Here is an 18378-nt window from a genome sequence, read left to right as displayed (position 1 = left end):
GTCACTCAGTCCTCAGAGGAAGCAGGTGACAGTGGAGGCATCCCTGACCACTGAGGGATCATGGGTTTCACTGTCCAGCAGCAGTTCCAGTCCAAGTTCCCACTTAGGACTTGTAAGTGCTTGATTTTATAGACAGTGCTTTATGTACTGTTACACTTCCCTGTTCTGTGATGGGATCATCACCACCACCTGGTTGTCTGGGTGCCTGGGACCTTCAAGGCTGGTAAGGAGGGAAGAAGTCGGCCTGGTGCCCAGGAACCTTGAGGCTGATAGGGAGGGGATGACAAAATCTGCCTGATGTACAGGACCTTCAGGGCCTGATGAGGAGGGAAAAGGAGACTGATATGTGACTAGCTTGGTGACAGAGAATGGCCGTTTGCCTTATAAAATGGCTTAGTAATGCTAATCATATTATCAGGGTGAGGAGCAGGAGGTACTGGTCACAAGGCTCTTGCTCCCCTCACTCCCATCTCTTGCTTCTCACACACTCCTTGCTCTTGTCTCTTGCTCCTCTCATACCCCTTGCTCTGGGCTGTCACTCATCTTGCCTTTGCTCTCCGCTCCCCTTCCTCTCAGCCTGTTGTGTGTTAATCCCAGTAGGCAGCTAAGCCCCACACAGCCACTTGCTCACTCCCCCTCCAGTGGGATGGGGGAGAGAATCAGAAGGGTAAAAGCGAGAAAACTTGTGGGTTTAGATAAAGACGGTTTAATAAGTGAAGCAAAGCTGCATGCACAAGCAAAGCAAAATAAGGACTTCATTCACTACTTCCCATCAGCAGGCAGATGTTTAGCCATTTGCAGGAAAGCAGGGCTTCATCACGCATAATGGTTACTTGGGAAGACAAACACCGTAACTCCAAACATCCCCCTGTCCTCCTTCTTCCCTGCAGCTTTTATTGCTGAGCACTATGTCATATGGTATGGAATATTCCTTTGGTCAGTTGGGGTCAGCTATCCCGGCTGTGTCCCCTCCCAACTTCTTATACACCCTCAGCCTACTTGCTGTGGGGGCAGCATGAGAAACAGAGAAGGCCTCAACGCTGTGTAAGCACTGTTCATCAATAGCTAAAGCATCGGTGTGTTATCAACGCTGTTTTGGTTACAAATCCAAAGCACAGCACCATAGGGGCTGCTATGAAGAAAATTAACTCTATTCCAGCCAAAGCCAGTGCACAGCTGTAGGCTCTTGTCCCCCTCTGTCAGCTTTCGCTCCCTTTGCTCATGGATCTCGCTCCCCTTGCTCCCATTGCTTCCCTTGCTCTCACACCCCTTGCTCTTGGATCTCACTGCTCTCGCTCCTCTTGCTCATGGAATTTGCCACCTTGCCCTCGCTCCACATTCCTGCTCCTTTCTCCCCTCGCTCCATTCTCCCCTCGCTACCCTTGCTCTTGCCCTTCGCTCCTTGTTCCCCTCTTTCTTGGTTCTTGCCCTTTGCTCCCCTTTGTCTTAGCTCTCCCCTCTCGTTTCCCCCTTTTGACTCTCACCCCTCCCTTTCACTCCCCTCTCAGCTTTCATCCCTCACTCCCCTCTCTCTCAGCTGTCATCCCTTTCTTCTCACTCCCCTCCCCGGCCCTTCCCCCCTTTCCCAGCACTCCCTTGTCTCTCTGCTGGCTCTCTCTTAGGCCTCACCTCTATCTTGGCCCTCTCTTCTCTCGGCCCTTGCTCCTTTCTTGGTTTTCTCTAAGCCTTTGCTTGGCTCTAGGCCCTCCTTCTTCTTTCGGCCCTCGCTTCTCTCTTAACCTTTGTTCCTCTCTGGCCCCTCTCTTGGCTCTCTTCACCTCTGTCCTGGCTCTTACTTGACTCTCTCCTCCCTCTCCCATCTCCGTCCTCTCTCTCAGCTCCCTAGGCCCCCACCCCTCTCACAGCTCTCTCCCGGCCTTTGCTCTTCTCAGCCCTCACTCCTCTCTTGGCACTCTTTCAGTCCTTGCTCCTCTCTCAGCTCTTTCTCGGCTCTTTAGACCCTCACCACTGTCCCATCTCTCTCTTGGCTTTCTCTTGCCCCATGTTTTCCATCCACTTTCAGCCCTTGACCCTCTCCCAGCTCTCTCTTGGCCCTTGCTCCTCTCTTGGCACTGACCCTTCTTGGCTTTCTCACAGCCCTTGCCATGTACCCAGTGGTCTCTCTCGGCTCTCCTCTGTCTCCCCTCCCTGGGTGCTCTCTCCTGGCTCTCTCTTGCTCCTTGCTCCTCTCTCAGCCCTTGCTCCTCTCTTGGCTCTCTCTAAGCCCTCTCTTGGCTTTCTCTTGTCCCTTGTCCCTCTCTTGGCTCTGTCTCAGCTTTCTCCTCCCTCTCCCTTCCCTGGAGCCTCTCGTGTCTCTTTATCAGCCCTTTCCCCTCTCTTGGCTTTCTTTCAGCCCTCACCCCTTTCCTGGCTCTTTCTCGTCCCTCCCCTGGCTCTCTCCTCCCTTCCCCTTCTCTGGGCTCCCTCTTGGCTCTCTAGGCCCTCTCTCCCCCCCCACCCCCTTGGCCCTTGCTCCTCTCAGCCCTGTCACCTCTCTCTCAGAGACATTGATCCTCTCTTGGCTCTTTCTGCCCTCACTCGTGTTTCAGCGCTCTCGGCCCCCACTCCTCTCTCAGGGATCTCTCTTGGTCCTTGCCTCTCTCCCAGCTCTCGCCTTGATCTCTTTCGTCCCTGGCTCCTCTTTCAGCTCTCACTTGGCCTTCACTCCTCTCGGCCCTCACTCAGCTATTAGCTCTCCCTCGGCTTACTCTCCACTCGTGCTCAGGTGTCTCTTGCCTTTCTCATGCGTGTTCTCACCCCTCATGTCTCTCCGAGCCCTTGCCCCTCTCTCAGTTCTCTCTCAGCCCTCACTCTTCTCTTTACCCTCACTCCTCTCGAGGCTCTTACTCCTTCATATATTCATGGAGAAGACATGAAAGACCAAAGGTCAATTAGAGTTGAAACTGGCCAGTGTTGTGCCAGACAACAAGAAGGTCTTTTTTAATTACATTAATAGCAAGAGGAAGTCTAAAGAAAACATTGGACCGATATTTGTTGAAGATGGTCACCTGACTAATAGGGATGAAGACAAAGTAGAGGCATTCAGTGCTTTAGAGCATTGAGCAATCCTTAATGTCATTAAATTTAACAAGAACAAATGTTGGATTTTGCACCTGGGATGGAGTAATGCCAGGCACAAGTATGAATTGGGAGAGGAGTGGCTGGAGAGCAGCCCTGCAGAAAGGAATCTGAGGGTGCTGGTTGACAGTAGGCTCAATATGAGTCAGCAGTGTATCTCCCCATCTCCCATCTCTCTCCCATTTCTCCTGTCTCTTGTCTCTGTCTCCTCTCATCTTTCACCTCTCATCTCTCTTCTCCTCTCATCACTCATCTTGTCTCTCCTCTCTTCTCTTGCCTCTCATCTTGTCTCATGTCTCGTCCTCTCTTCCCATCTGCCTTGTGTCTTTCTCTCATCTCGTCTCTTTCTCATCTCGCCTCTCATCTCTCCCATCTTTCCCCCTCTTCCCCTCTTCCCATCTCTTTCATCTTGTCTTGTATCACATCTCTTGTGCCTCCCTCTGTCCCCTCCCTTTGCTCTCTCTCATCTCTCCTCTCCCGTCCCTCTCTCATACTGTCTCTCTCCCTTCTTGGCTCTCTTGTCTGGTCTCATCTGGTCTCTCACCTTGTCTGTCATGTCTCTCATCTGGCCGCTCTTGTCTTGCCTGGCCTCTCGTCTCATCTCTGCTGAGATGAGAAGCCACCCCTGCAGCGCCCCCCCAGCTACCAAAACCTTGCTATGTAAACCCAATAGAGGTGCCAAAAAGGGCTGTTGTGGTTTAACACCAGTACGCGGCTTAACACCACACAGCTGCTCACTCACTCTCATCTTGTCAGGTCTCTCTTGTCTCTCGTCTCACCTCTCTTATCTCATCTAGTCTCTCATCTCTCTCGTCTGGTCTCACTCTCCTCCTCTCTTCTCTTGTCTCTGTCATCTTGTCTCTCATCTTGTTTCCCGTCTCATCTCTCTCATCTGTAGTCTCTAGCCTCTAGTCTCTTCATCTCTCCTCTCATCACTCACCTCCCATTTCTTGCTTCCCTTTTCTCGCCTCCCCTTTTCCTCTTCTCTCTCCTGTCTCTCATTTCGTCTCATCTCTCATTTCTTGTCTCATCTTTTCTTGTTTCATCTTTCTCATCTCTGCTCCTGTCATCTCATCTTGTCTCTTGTCTCACCTCTCTTTACTCGTCTATTGCCACTTGTTGTGTCACCCAGCTCGTCTCTCACCCTCCCTCCCTTTCTCTCTCTTCTCATCTCTCTCTGTTGCTTCCCTCTTGCTACCCTCTTGTCTCCCTCTCCTCTACCATCTCATCTCATGTCTCATTCCTTGTCTCATTCTTGTGTCTTGCTCTCTCATCTTTCCTGTCGCTTGCAACTCTCATCTCTCTCTCATTACTCATCCCTCTTATCCTCCCCTCTACTCTTGTATCATCTGTCTGGTCTAGTCTCATTTTGTGCTTGTTTCATCTCTCTCATAGTCTTGTGTCTATCTCTCCTCACCTGTATTCCCGGGAAGATGATGGAGAAAATATTCCTGGAAACTGAAGGTGCTTGGTAGGAGTCAGTATGGATTTATGAATGGGAAATCATGCCTGACCAACCTGATAAGCCTTCTTACAAAGAGGCAACTAGCTTGGTGGATGAGGGGAGAGCAGCGGATGTTGTTTAATGGACAGTGAAGTGGACTGAAACTGGCCGAATGGCCAGGCCCAGAGGGTTGTGATCAGTGGCACAAATTTCAGTTGGAAGCAAGTCACTAGTGGTGTCCTCCAGGAGTCTATACTGGGGCCAATACTTTTTGATATCTTCATTAGCGACCTGGAAAATAGGACAGAGTACACCCTCAGCAAGTTTTCAGATGATACGGAATTGAGAGGAGCAGTTGATAGACCAGATGGCTGTTGTGCCATTCAGAGGGACCTTGACAGGCTGGAGAACTGGGCAGAGAAGAATCACATGAAGTTCAACAAGTGGGAATGCAAAGTTCTACATCTGGGGAGCACTTACCCCAGGCACCAGTACAAGCTGCAGGCTAACTAGCTAGAAAGTAGCTTTGCAGAGAAGGAAATGGGGGTCCTGGTGGACAACAAGCTGAACGTGAGCCAGCAATGTGCCCTTGTGGCAAAAAAAGGCCAACGGTATCCCTGGCTGCATTAGGAAGAGCATTGCTAGGAGGTAGAGGGAGATCCTTCCTCTACATTCAGTGCTAGTGAGGCCGCATCTGGAGTACCGTGTTCAGTTCTGGGCTTCCCAGTACAAGAAAGGTATGGACTTACTGGAGCAAGTCCAGCAAAGGGCCACAAAGATGATTAAGGGACTGGAGCATCTGCCATATGAGGAGAGGCTGAGAGAGCTGGGACTATTCAGCCTGGAGAAGAAAAGGCTCAGGGAGTATCTTATCATTGTGAAAAAATACCTGATGGGAGGGAGTGAAGATGAGGGAGCAAGGCTCTTCTCAGTGGTGCTCATTGACAGGACAAGAGGCAATGGGCACAAATGGAAAAAAAGCAGGAAATTCCATCTGAACACTCGAAGACACTTTTTTACTGTGAGGTTAGTCAAGGACTGTACCAGGTTGTCCAAAGATGTTGTGGAGTCTCTACCCTTGGAGATATTAAGAACCCAACTGGACATGGCCCTGAGCAACTTGCTCTAGGCGACCCTGTTTTGAGCAAGGGGGGGTGGACTAGATGATCTCAAGAGGTCCTTTTCAACCTAAATGCTTCTGTGATTCTGTGCAAAATTGAAGAATTCTCTAATTCCTAGTATGTATACACCATTCTCAGTCTTTTTTCTGATACTCTAAATAGCTTTTCTTTGTAAGGCATTTTCCTTCATTGTTGGACCATTTCTGTGCTCTATCCAGATTTTGAATATTCCTCTTAAAAATGTCAGTGCCACAACCTCATGTACTTGTCTAGTGTGTGCCTCACTATTTTAATAGGGGTAAAATCCCTGCTTATAACTCCAGTGATTACATTAACACTTTCTGCTAAAGCAAGCTTACTTGAGTCACTTTTCCACTATGAACTTTAAAATGCTTTTCAGGGTCTTCTTTTCAGGTTGCAGCCCCTCATTCTATCACCTGCTAGAGCTTTAATTCAGCATTTGAATATGAAGAATTTATAGTGCAACTCAGTAAACCAGAGGAAGGACAGCTTTGAAGAATGGGTAGTCATTTACAAGCTGATGGGAAGACTTTGGCTTATTTCTGGTTTTTATGAGTTGTTCCTGAAGTCACATAAATGAGAAAAGTTTCTGTTAATTTACATTATTAAATTTAAGATATTTTGAGTGCAAGTAAGGTAAGAGCAAACTTTGAATATTTCAGTACATAAGGATTTGAACTGTTTCAGGGAAGAAAACGAAGAGAGAAATTTCTTTCTGGTATTGCATATTTTACCCATTGTGTTCTTACAGTACACTTTATTCAGTGTATGTTAGTTCTTTCTGAAAGCTGACAATATTTGGAAGTACTGTAATTTACTTGTATTGTGATTACTATGGAAATTACTTTTTTAGTTCTTTAGAATTGTGATGAGTTGGCATGAAATGTTTCCAGTGTTCAGTTTAATTGCATTGATTATTGAAAGTCTTTTTGTGAAGGCATGCTTAATTAAGATGTCAACATTAATATGTGCAGCTTCTAGAATTAATTATTTTTTGTGCATATAGGTAGCTTAAAGTGTGTTGTCTTAATATGGTATAAGGTTTTGAGTTTCCTCTCAAAATTTGACTGTAGTTGCAGCTAACGTATACAAGTGTAGTTAGGGAATAATCAGGCCCGTGAATGGATTTTTTTATAAAAGTTCTTTACCTCAAAGAAGTAATTAGGTTTGTGTGCACGTTGCTTCTGACTTGATAAGTGTATTTGGTGTTACAAAGCAGACTGTAAACTGTTAGAAAAAAATTCATGAAGTCCAAAGCTTATAGTATTCTCTTCTTGATGTGCTGCAAGCTCTAAGCAGACCTTAGATTAGACAAAGCAATAATATATAATATGAATTTTCTAATATTTTAGGCCAAAGCAGCATTTTTAAAAAGGAAAAATAAATGAAGTATCTCCATGTACTCATGTAATAGTATGTGAAACAATCTTTAGTTAATCCCCAGATTGGATTTTGGGTGAATAGTCTTCTTTTAAGATATAAATAAGGATAAGTGACAAAAAGCAAAGAAGTTTGTGCTGAACTTCTAATTTTACATTTTAATTTTATTCAGAGACCACGATGCAGACATCAGAGACTGGGTCGGACACGGGTTCGACTGTGACTTTACAGGCATCTGTGGCTGGCCAGGCAGCAGTGCCCACACAGGTAGTACAGCAGGTACCGGTTCAGCAACAGGTAGGTGTCTGTTAATTTTGGGAAAACAAAAAACCGTGGCAAGAAAGAATGATGCATTTCAACAGGTGTAGTGAAGAACTGATTTTGTACAAGGCTGCAAAAGAACTCTTTTTCACTGTTTTATTCAATTTTATTTTGCTGTAACTAAAATAGCTACATAAGCAGACATGCAGTTTTCAGGGTTTGTTTCTTGAATTAGAATATCTGGCAACCACCAGAAATACACATGCATGATTCTAAAAGTAGATTGCAATGAAACGTGTGCAATATCTCATAAAAAATTACATTCATTAAAGTTATTGAATATTCACATTTTTTACTTTGAAAGGTTGGTAAGGAATGTGGAATTTTTGAAATAAATATAATTTAGATGTAAAATGCAAAAGTAATGTCATTTTGTACTTCTAAGATGGACTCCCTGCAGGTTCTTGCACAACTCTAGAAAGGTATTTGAAGTAAAACCGTATGTAATACATAAGTTTGATTTGACAGAGACTTAAAGGGGCTTCTGAAGCAGCCAGCTCAGCACACGCTTTTGTGACCTGATTAATCACCTATGCAGCCCCACCAACATTAGAGGGAGTGGTGCATGAGGAGATTGAGAAGGGAAGTGGAGTTGGAAAACAGAACTGAATGTGAAAAGCCATGACTTTTTTTTTTTTTTAAATTATTTGTTCCAGTTGGAAGAGACCTACAATGACCATCTAGTCCAGCTGCCTGACCACTTCAGGGCTGACCAAAAGCATATTATTAAGGGCATTGTCCAAATGCCTCTTAAACACTGACATGCATGGGGCATCGACCACCTCTCTAGGAAGCCTGTTCCAGTGTTTGACCATCCTCTCAGTAAAGAAATGTTTCCTAATATCTAGTCTGAACCTCCCCTGATGCAGCTTTGAACTATTCCCACTCATCCTGTCACAGGATACCAGGGAGAAGAGATCAGCACCTCCCTCTCCACTTCGCCTTCATTCAGCTGTCAGTGGTTTAGGTTCTTTGGGTGAAATCTGATGTTCTTTTTCAACATAAGTTGGCATTACAGTCTCAAAATCAACAATGTTAAAATTGAGAATAACTTCTTAAATTTAATAAGTCTGTTTCTGTGCTTGTGAATCACTGTTGTCTAAATTAAAATATCTAGTATTTCATTAGGTTTAGTTTTAAAATTTAAGGTGATGAATTTTTCTGCATGTTCTTTGTAATGCTGTTTAACTGCCTCATACATTTCACTACTATTTTTTCCTGGTATACAGCCTCAATTCATAATGTCTCATAATTCCATTAATATCACTTCTACTTATATTCAAATGTACCTTGGAATCTTGGAATGCATTTACTTTTTTTTTTAAACACCACCCCCCACCCCCATGCCCCCCCAAAAAACAACCCGCCAAACAATGTTTCAGCAGAACACTTAAGCATTGGGCACTTAACATGAATTTAAATGCTTATCTTTCTGTACTTGCTCAAAGTTCATCCCTACTAAATCACAGAATTGCAAAATCACAGAATGGCTGAGGTTGGAAGGGACCTCTTGTCCAACCCCCTGCTCAAGCAGGGCCACCTAGAGCTGGTTTCCCAGGAACACGTGCAGACGGCTGTTGAATATCTCCAAGGAGGGAGACTCCACAGCCTCCCTGGGCAACCTACTCCAGCGCTCAGTCACTGTCACAGTAAAAAAGTGTTTCGTGAGGTTCAGACGGAACCTCCTGTGTTTCAGACTAAGCAGTCCCAGCTCTCTCAGCTGGGAGCCCAGAACTGGACACAGGACTCCAGGTACACAGGACTCCAGGTACACAGTACTCGACTAGTGCTGAATAAAGGGGAAGGATCACCTACCTGGACCTACCGGCAATGCTTTGCCTAATGCAGCCCAGGATACCATTAGCCCTCTTTGCGTCAAGGGCACACTGCTGGCTCACGTTCAGCTTGGTGTCCACCAGGACCCGCAGGTCCTTTTCTGCAAAGCTGCTTTCCAGCTGTCTGGCTCCCCTGGCATGGGGGAGGACTTCCTCCCCAGGGGCAGGACTTGGCACTCCTCATTGTTGAAGTACACAAAGTTCCTGTCAGCTCATTTCTACAGCCTGTTGATATCTCTCTGAATGTCGTTCTTCAAAAGAGTTTTCACAAAATAACTTTTCCTGCAGTTGCTAGGGCCTACCAGAACAGCAGAAAAGTGGTGCTTCTAATGCATGCCCATGATCAAAATCCGTAGGGGAGGCTGTTAAAATTTTTAGTCAGTACTCTTTTGTTGTAAACCACCTTCTGCGTCTACTGAAGGGGCCTGGTTTCTATTGCCCATTTCTGTTTATTCCTGACAATAAAATACTGCTCTATCACAGTCTTTTTAGGGTCATCACTGTCTGGATTTTTGCTGTAATCCAACACAAGATCCCTCAGTGCCTCAAAACTGATCTTTTCTCTGTTTGTTGCATTTTAGAGTGATGGCTTTAACCTTTGAACAACACTTTCCTCCAGACTGCAGGTAGCAGCACCCCAGGTCCTTTTCTGCAAAGCTGCTTTCCAGCTGATTGGCCCCCAGCCTGTACTGCTGCATGGGGTTATTCTTTCTCAGGTGCAGGACTTGGCACTTCCCCTTTTTGAACTTCATGAGGTTCCTGTCAGCCCATTTCCACAGCCTTTTGAGGTCCCTCTGGATGGCAGCACAACCCTGTGATGTATCAGCCACTCTTCCCAGTTTGGTGCCACTAGCAAATGGCTGGGGGTACACTCTGCCCCATCGAGATCATTAATGAAGATGTTGAACAGGACTTGACTCGGTATTGGCCCCTGGGGTACACCACTAGTCACTGGCCTCCAACTAGACTTTGTGCCACTGAAAGGCTTTTGCTGAATTAGGACTTTTATATAGATCTCTCTCTTTAACTTAAATCTTTATTACATAATCACAGAATGGTTGAGGTTGGAAGTGACCACTGGAGGTCATCCCCCCTGCTCAAGCAGGGTCGCCTAGAGCTGGTTGCCTAATAAAATGTCAAGAGAGCTTTTGAATATCTCCAAGGGGGGAAAATCCACAACCTCCCTGTGAAACCTGTTCCAGTGCTCAGTCACCTTCACAGTGAAAAAGTGTTTCCTGATGTTCAGATGGAACCTCTGTATTTCAGTTTGTGCCCATTGCCTCTTGCACTTTCACTGGAAACCACTGAAAAGAGCCTGTCTTGATCTTCTTTGCACCTTCCCTTCAGGTATTTGTACACGTAATGATATTCCCCCCTGAGCCTCTGGGCTAAACAGCCCCAGCTCTCTCGGCCAACTAGACTTTGTGCCACTGATCACCACCCTCTGGGCCCAGCCATTCAGCCTGTTTTCAACCCACCTCACTGTCTGCTCATCCAGCCCATATTTCAACAGCTTCTCTATGAAGACCTTATGGGAGACAGTGTCAAAGGCCTTCCTGAAATCTAGGTAGACTATATCCCCTGCTCTCCCCTGGTCTACCAGGCCATTTATTTCATTATAGAAGGTTATTAAGTTTGTCAAGCATGACTTTCCCTTGGTGAATCCATGCTGACTACTCCTGATTATTTTCTTGTCATTCACGTGCCAGGAAATGGTTCCCAGGATTAGTTGCTCCATCATCTTCCCAGGGACTGAGGTGAAGCTGACCAGCCTGTAGTTCCCCTGGTCCCCAGGAGTGATTTTTGCTTTCCTCCAGACCTCAGGCACCTCTCCTAATCACTATGATCATTTAAAGATTATTGAGAGTGGCCTCACAATGACATCAGACAGCTCCCTCAGCACTCATGGGTGCATCCTATCAGGGCCCATTAGGATAAGGTCTTTCTAATATTATACTAACTTTGTAAATGAAGCTTCTGTGATTCTTGTACTTAGTTAAGCTTTCTAGGAGGCTTAGTATGGTTAACTCTCTTTAAGCTTTGATTAAAACTTTTAAAAACTAGATATAGTTTATATCAGCATATATTTTCAATAAGATATTACTTATCTTTCAGTGTTACTATTTCCAATAATTCTGTTTCACTGAATATTTCATCTGTATTTTGGACTATTTTGTGATTTGTATTTTTTCAGTTGAGTCTTATTTTGAAAGTAGAAGTCATGTAAGGTTTCATAAAGGAAAGTTAGGGGATCAGCCTAGCCAAGGAAGAGGAGTTTGCTGCAATGTTTTGTATAAACTGAAGAGGTGATGCATATGTTGTGAAAGCTGATGCAGATGATTCTGCAGTGATTGAGACAGTATGTGAAGGAGATACTGGTTTAGAGAGAAAAGAATAGATGATCAAAGTGTTGAGAAAAGGTCAGGAATTTTAAAGGAATTGAATGTGTAGGGTAAGGAAAAGGAAGAATAAAGATGTGAATCTAGTATACCACTATGAAATGTGATGAAGAATGCGGGTAAGATAAGAGTTTTTCCACTGTAGGAAAAGAAAGGGCTATCAGGCTTAAAAAGTAATAATAATAATAATAAATTGCAAGGAAAAGAGTGAAAAAAAAACAGAGAGATAAATAAAACCCAAGAAAGACAAGTGATGCAAATGAAAACAATTGCTTGCCACTAACCAACCGATGCCCAGCCAGTCCCTGAGCAGCAGCCCCCCTGCCAACATTCCCCCTAGTTTTATTGCTGAGCATGACATCATATGGTATGGAATATCCCTTTGGTCAGTTGGGGTCAGCTGTCTCAGCTGTGTCCCCTCCCAACTTCTTGTGCACTCCCAGCCTACTAGCTGGCAAGGTGATGTGAGAAGCAGAAAAAGCCTTGATGCTGTGTAAGCACTGCTTAGCACTAATGAAAACATCCCTGTATTATCAACACTGTTTTGGTCACAAATCCAAAACATAGCACCATACAAGCTACTATGAAGAAATTTAGCTCTATCCCAGCCCAAACCAGTACATTAGGTTAACAATGAAGTTTAGAATCTTGTTTTGAAGTATATGAGTTAATGGTGGAAAAGGAGGAATAGGAATTTTATAGAATGTAGTGAGGATGATGAAGGTGTTCTAACTAAAATGTTCTTGAAGAGCTCTTGTAGATGACTGCATCACATGCATGAGAACCAGACTCTTCTGGGATTACATTAAATTTTTTTAGGACCTACTCTGATAGGTCAAAGGTTGCCTGATAACAGCACATGTAAGTTGTGATTTAGAGGCGGTATTGTATAGAGTTAAATTGGATTAAAAAAAAACAACCCAAAAAGCAGCATCTAGATGACCAAATGAAGTTTTCTTCCTTACTAAATATAGTTCCTAAGCTTGGTGTGAAGCATATAGTTCTTGTGCTTTCCAGATGGTTCTTTGTCATTGAAAATACCCATATTCTCAAGGGCGTGCATCTCCAATGTTAGTACTCCACTTATCATATTACAGACTTGCAGCACAATATTACATTCTGTGTTATTTCATAATTGTGAGAGCAGGGATGTCCCTTGACTGAGAGTATTGTTTAGAAACTGTTAGATGAACTGAAGTCATTCTTTTTATAAGGTAAACTATCCTATATTTCTGGTGTTCTTGTTTACAGGTACAGCAAGTACAGACTGTGCAACCGGTACAGCATGTCTACCCAGCCCAGGTTCAGTATGTGGAGGGAAATGATACAGTCTACACAAATGGAACTATGTAAGTTGGTTATTGATAAAAATTAGAATGTTTACGAAAATATGAAGTTAAATGCACATTCTTTTAATGACATCAAATGGGCTACTGTATTTTAAGTATCAAAGAAAAATGTTTGAACAAACCTTTATTTTTTGTCATTTTAAATCATTATTTGGGTGAAAACGAGTTGAATTCACGACACGAATTAATCTAAAATGAATTCAGGTAATTGTTACAGCTGGACATAGTGTGAAGCTATATATGCATCATTTTGTTGTTTGGGGAAAAAACTTAAGTTTATGGACAAGTTTTAAGTTATGCTGATAGGAAGGATTATCTAAATTTGTCATATGATCATCTGTGTAATAAAGAAGTCTTCATATGGGCCTCCTATTCTTCTAGTTGAAATTCTACTGGCAATTTCCTAAATTGCTGAGGCAGCTGCAGTCATTACTTACAGAAAACAATTATGTAATTTCTTTACTGTGTTTAGTGCAACAAGATAAATATTTTTTTTTTCCAAAGGAAGGGAGGGAGAGGAACGAGAATATGTCCTTTTGCTTCTCTCTTAGACTCTTCTGTTTCCTGTGCTTTTCTTGCTTCAATGAACATGCTTTTGTGCCATCAAGTTCCTTTCTCCCATGTGCAAACTTAAAATCATAGAATAATTTAGGTTTGGTGCCAGCAAATAATTTGTTTGGTGCCAGCAAGTATGTAATTTCTGATGATAATCTGGCATTGACACAAAAAAGTCAACAACACTATTGGGTTCAAAGACTTATGTTAACACTTGCAGCATCCTCTCCACTGGCATATTTTGCCAATTCATTCTTCAGTTAACCTTTTCCCACGCACTGTCTTGTTGCCTGATTTTCTTTGCTCTTATAATATCAATCTTCTGTCCTAAATGGGTCTATTAAGATGTGCTTATTATTAAGAATGACCAATATGTCCTTGTTTAAGATACTGTAAAAACTGAAAGTCACTCTTAACATTGTTAAACTGTAATCAAAGACTGAAAATTTCTATGTAGAATGCTTTATCAGGCTAACTTGTTTTTGAAAAATGTCAGCCAAAGACACTGAACTGTTGAGGCAAAAGAAAACATATTTCTTCATCCACATTTGTATAAGTTTTTATTTTAAAAGCTCTAGTACTTCTACTCTTTCCATTATGGACTTGAAACTGAGCAGTGATGTTGGGAGTCTGTGGTTTATTGCAGTTCATGAATTTTTGCCTGAGTTTATAGCTCAAATATATTAAGCAGAGGATTGTGTTTGGTTTACCCTACTTACATGTTAAATGCTCCAAAGGTGTGCTCCAGGTGGTCCTAAATGTGGCATCTCCTTGCAGCTGCTGCTTCTGCATTATATTAACTCTGGGTTCTAGTATCTAATCTATGAACAAAGAGTCTATTCTATTCCATACATGGTGCCTAGGATATATGATTGAAGGAAGCTATCCTATTAAAACAGAGAAAGGAGCAAGTACTAAAACTGTGGTGGGAATGGAAAATGTTCTATGGCTATTAATGTGGATATTCTTTCATTCTCCTTTCATGGCTATGTGCTAGCCTGATTTTAACACAACCCTCAAGCCTTCCCAAGAGATCATTTACGCATGAAAACAGCAACTAGGGCCAGTCAGTGAGGAGGAAAGGAAAACATGAGTTGGCTGGTTAAGAAGACTGGGACTGTGATCCAGTAAGCAGGAAAGGGTTCTGGTCTTAGATAAAGAGATGGTGGAAATTACTGGAAAGGCAAGAGCCAAGAACCAGTGGGTGGAAAGAAGAAAGTATGGTGGCAGACATACAAATCTAACAAAGAGCCAAAATGCACAGCTGTCTGGGAAAAAACTTTAAAAAACAAAACAAAAATAGAAACACTGACCGGATAAACAGCTCAGAAAAGTTGTCTCCATACAGGTACAGGAGATGATGCCTATGTGATTTTCCTGATATAACTGCTAACGATTTCATTTGTAGATAGTACCTTAAAAGGAGATGGAAGGAGGAGCTGTCTGAAACAACATAAGTTGTAGTGCTATTTCATCCACCAGTAAACTGTATTTTAGTATGGTTGATAATTCGCCACAGAAAAATTTAGGTTGTAAGAGACCTCCAGAGGTGATCAAATCCAACCTTCTGCTCAAAGCAGGTCTAATTAGATTAGGTTGCTCAGGGACTTGTTCCATCAAGTTGTGTACACCTCCAAGGATAGAGGTTCCACACCCTTTCCAGGCAACCTGTTCTTGTATTTGACCACCCTCATGGAAAAAAGTATTTTCCTAATATCTAATCAGAATTTCCCATATTACAACTTGTGTTCATTGCCTCCTGTCCTATTGCTGTGCACCTCTGAGAAGTGTCTGTCTCTATCTTCTCTGTATCCTCCCGTTGAGTAGTTGTAGAGAGCAAAGAGGTAACCCCTGAACCTTCTCTTCTCCAAGCTGAACAGGCCTAGTTCTCTCAGCCTCTCTTCATATGTCATGTTCTCCAGCCCCCTAACCATCTTGGTGGTCCTCTCCTTGACTCGCTCCAGTATCTCCATGTCTCTCTTGTACCAGGGAGCCCAAAACTGGACACAGGACTTCGGATACAGTCTCACCTGTGCTAAACAGAGGGTAAGGATCACTTCCCTCAACCTGCTGGCTACACTCTTGGTAATACAGCCCAGGATGCATTTGTTCTTCTTTGCTGCAAGGACCAGGGGATGGAAAGAAGTACGGTGGTAGACACACGAATCTAACAAAGAGCCAAAATGCTGCTGGCTCATATTCAACTTGCTTTCCACCAGGACCCTCAAGTTCTTCTCTACAAAGTTGCTTTGTAGACAGTCAGCCCCCCAGTGTATATTGTTGCATGGGGTTATTCCATCTCAGATGCAAGACTTGGCATTTATCCATGTTAAACTTCATGAGGATCCCATCAGTCCATTCGTTTGGCCTTTCCAGGTCCCTCTGACCTCTAGCATATTGAGCACCTCCCCCCCCATTTGGTGTCATCTGCAAACTTGCTGAGAGTGCATTCTGTCCCATTATTCAGGTCACTAATGAAGACCTTAAACAGCATTGGTCCCAGTACTGATTCCTGAGAAACCCCACTCACAGCTGGACTTTGCACCACAGATCACAACTCCTTGAGCCCAGCAGTCTAGGCGATTTTCCACCCACCTTATCAATCACTTATCCAGCACACATCTCAACAATTTGGTGATAAGGAGATTATGGGAGACTGTATCAAAGGCCTTTCTTCAGTCAATGTATACAACATCCACTGCCTCCCCGTGTCCACAGTGCCAGTCACCTCATCATAGAAAGCAATGAGTTTGGTCAGGCGTGATTTGCCCTTGTTAAATCCCTGTTGGCTGCTCTCAATCACCTTCTTGACCTTTATGTATTTACAAATAGTTTCAGGAGGATTTGTTCCATAACCTTTCTAGGGACTGAGGTGACACTGACTGGCCTGTAGTTCCCAGTATCCTCCTTTTTGTCCTTGAAGATGAGTGTGATGTGACTTTTTTCCAGACATAATGAACTTCCCCCAGTTGCTGTGACCTTTTGAGGATGACAGAGAGCTGCCTTGCAATGACATCAGTCAGCTCCTTCAGCACCCTTGGATGCATCCAACCCAGTCTTGGCTTGTGTACATCTAAAAGGCTTAAATGCTCCTTAACTGCATCTTCCTAGCTACAGGAGACTCTGATTTCTAGAAAGCTCCAGCAGTTCTAACAGGCTCTGTCAGCTGTTCTTGATTAAGAGCTTCATTGAGCTTTTGTTCCAGCTGACTCCTGATTAGGGACAGTCAAGCACACTTTCAGCAAATACTAGGGAGTGGCCTATATAACTGCCAGCCTGGAACAAAATGAACAGTCAGCAGTTTGTAGTGAGTGGGCTCTAGGAACTCTACAATGGTGGGAACCTGTTACAGAATCACAGAATGGCAGGGGTTGGAAGGGACCTTCAGAGATCTAGTCCAACCTCACTGATAAAGCAGGGCCACCTAGAGCAGGTTGGACAGGAATGCATCCAGGCAGGTTTTGAATATCTCCAGAGAAGGAGACTCCACAACCTCTCTGGGCAACCTACTCCAGTGCTCAGTGACTGTCACAGTAAAAAAGTGTTTCCTGATGTTCAGATGGAACCTCCTGTGTTTCAGTTTGTGCCCATTGCCTCTTGTCCTGTCACTAGGCACCACTGAAAAGAGCCTGGCCCCATCTTCTGTGCACCTTCCCTTCAGGTATTTATATACATTGATAAGATCCTCCCTGCCCCAAGAATTCTCTTCTCTAGACTAAGCAGTCCCAGCTGGGAGCCCAGAACTGGACACAGGACTCCAGGTACACAGTACTCGACTAGTGCTGAATAAAGGGGAAGGATCACCTACCTGGACCTACCGGCAATGCTTTGCCTAATGCAGCCCAGGATACCATTAGCCCTCTTTGCGGCAAGGGCACACTGCTGGCTCACGTTCAGCTTGGTGTCCACCAGGACCCGCAGGTCCTTTTCTGCAAAGCTGCTTTCCAGCTGTCTGGCTCCCCTGGCATGGGGGAGGACTTCCTCCCCAGGGGCAGGACTTGGCACTCCTCATTGTTGAAGTACACGAGGTTCCTGTCAGCCCATTTCTCCATCTTGTTGAGGTCCCTCTGGATGGCAGCACAACCCTGTGATGTATCAGCCAACTTGCTGAGGGTACGCTCTGCCCCATCATCCAGATCACTAATGAAGCCGCTGAACAGTATTGGACCCAGTATTGACGCCTGGGGTACACCACTATTTACTGACCTCCAACTAGACTGTGCCACTATGACCACGGAATCCTCTTTGAGGATGGAGGACTGCTAGGCAGAGACAGGATCCACATGACCAAGTGGGGCACAAACAGCTTTGCCAACAGGCTGGCCAACCTGGTAAGGAGAGCTTTACACCAGGAATGATGGGTAAGGGATGACCAACAGTCAAGTGAGGAAGTCATAGACTGGATGGGCAAGCAAAGGATGTGGGGTAAACAGGAGGGACCTCATAATCAACAAAACCAGGTTGAAAGTGGACCACTTCAAGCATATGCACATAACTAAGGAAGTGTCAGGAGATCAGCATTATGGGAAAGCTTTCATGCCCTTTTGAGGAAATTGGTACAACTGGGTGCCTCTCTGAAGTGCCTGCACGCTTATGCATGCAACATGGGGGAAAAATAGGAGAAATTAGACATCTGTGAGCATTTGCAGGGCTACAATCTCAGGGATCACAGAGATATTGTGGGATGGCTCATACAACTGGAGTGCTGCAATGGATGGATGCAGAATCTTTAGGGAAAACAAGCCAAGAAGGCGCTCTATATGAAAGAGGAGCTGGAATGGATGGAGCTTTGCCTAGGAATGGATGATAAGCCAGTTGAGAGCTTAAGGGTCTGGGTTAGATGACGTAGCAATGTGGGTGGTGTTGTGGGTATCT

At 44.2% G+C, this 18378-nt stretch overlaps 1 protein-coding gene across 1 annotated transcript in view; it reads left to right on the top strand.

Moving 5' to 3' along the window:
- Positions 1–18378, top strand: part of LOC128901971 (transcription factor RFX3-like) — a 225794-nt gene that overhangs the window by 55889 nt on the left and 151527 nt on the right. Inside the window, exons 2-3 of the mRNA XM_054184188.1 lie at positions 7217–7341; positions 12851–12948. Of these exons, the coding sequence (XP_054040163.1) occupies positions 7225–7341; positions 12851–12948 (215 nt within the window). The 5' untranslated portion in view covers positions 7217–7224. The remainder of the gene's footprint in view (positions 1–7216; positions 7342–12850; positions 12949–18378) is intronic.

The sequence above is a fragment of the Rissa tridactyla genome, chromosome W, assembly GCF_028500815.1.
Source record: "Rissa tridactyla isolate bRisTri1 chromosome W, bRisTri1.patW.cur.20221130, whole genome shotgun sequence".
Taxonomy (NCBI): Eukaryota; Metazoa; Chordata; class Aves; order Charadriiformes; family Laridae; genus Rissa; species Rissa tridactyla.
This window is presented reverse-complemented; position numbering and strand designations above follow the sequence as displayed.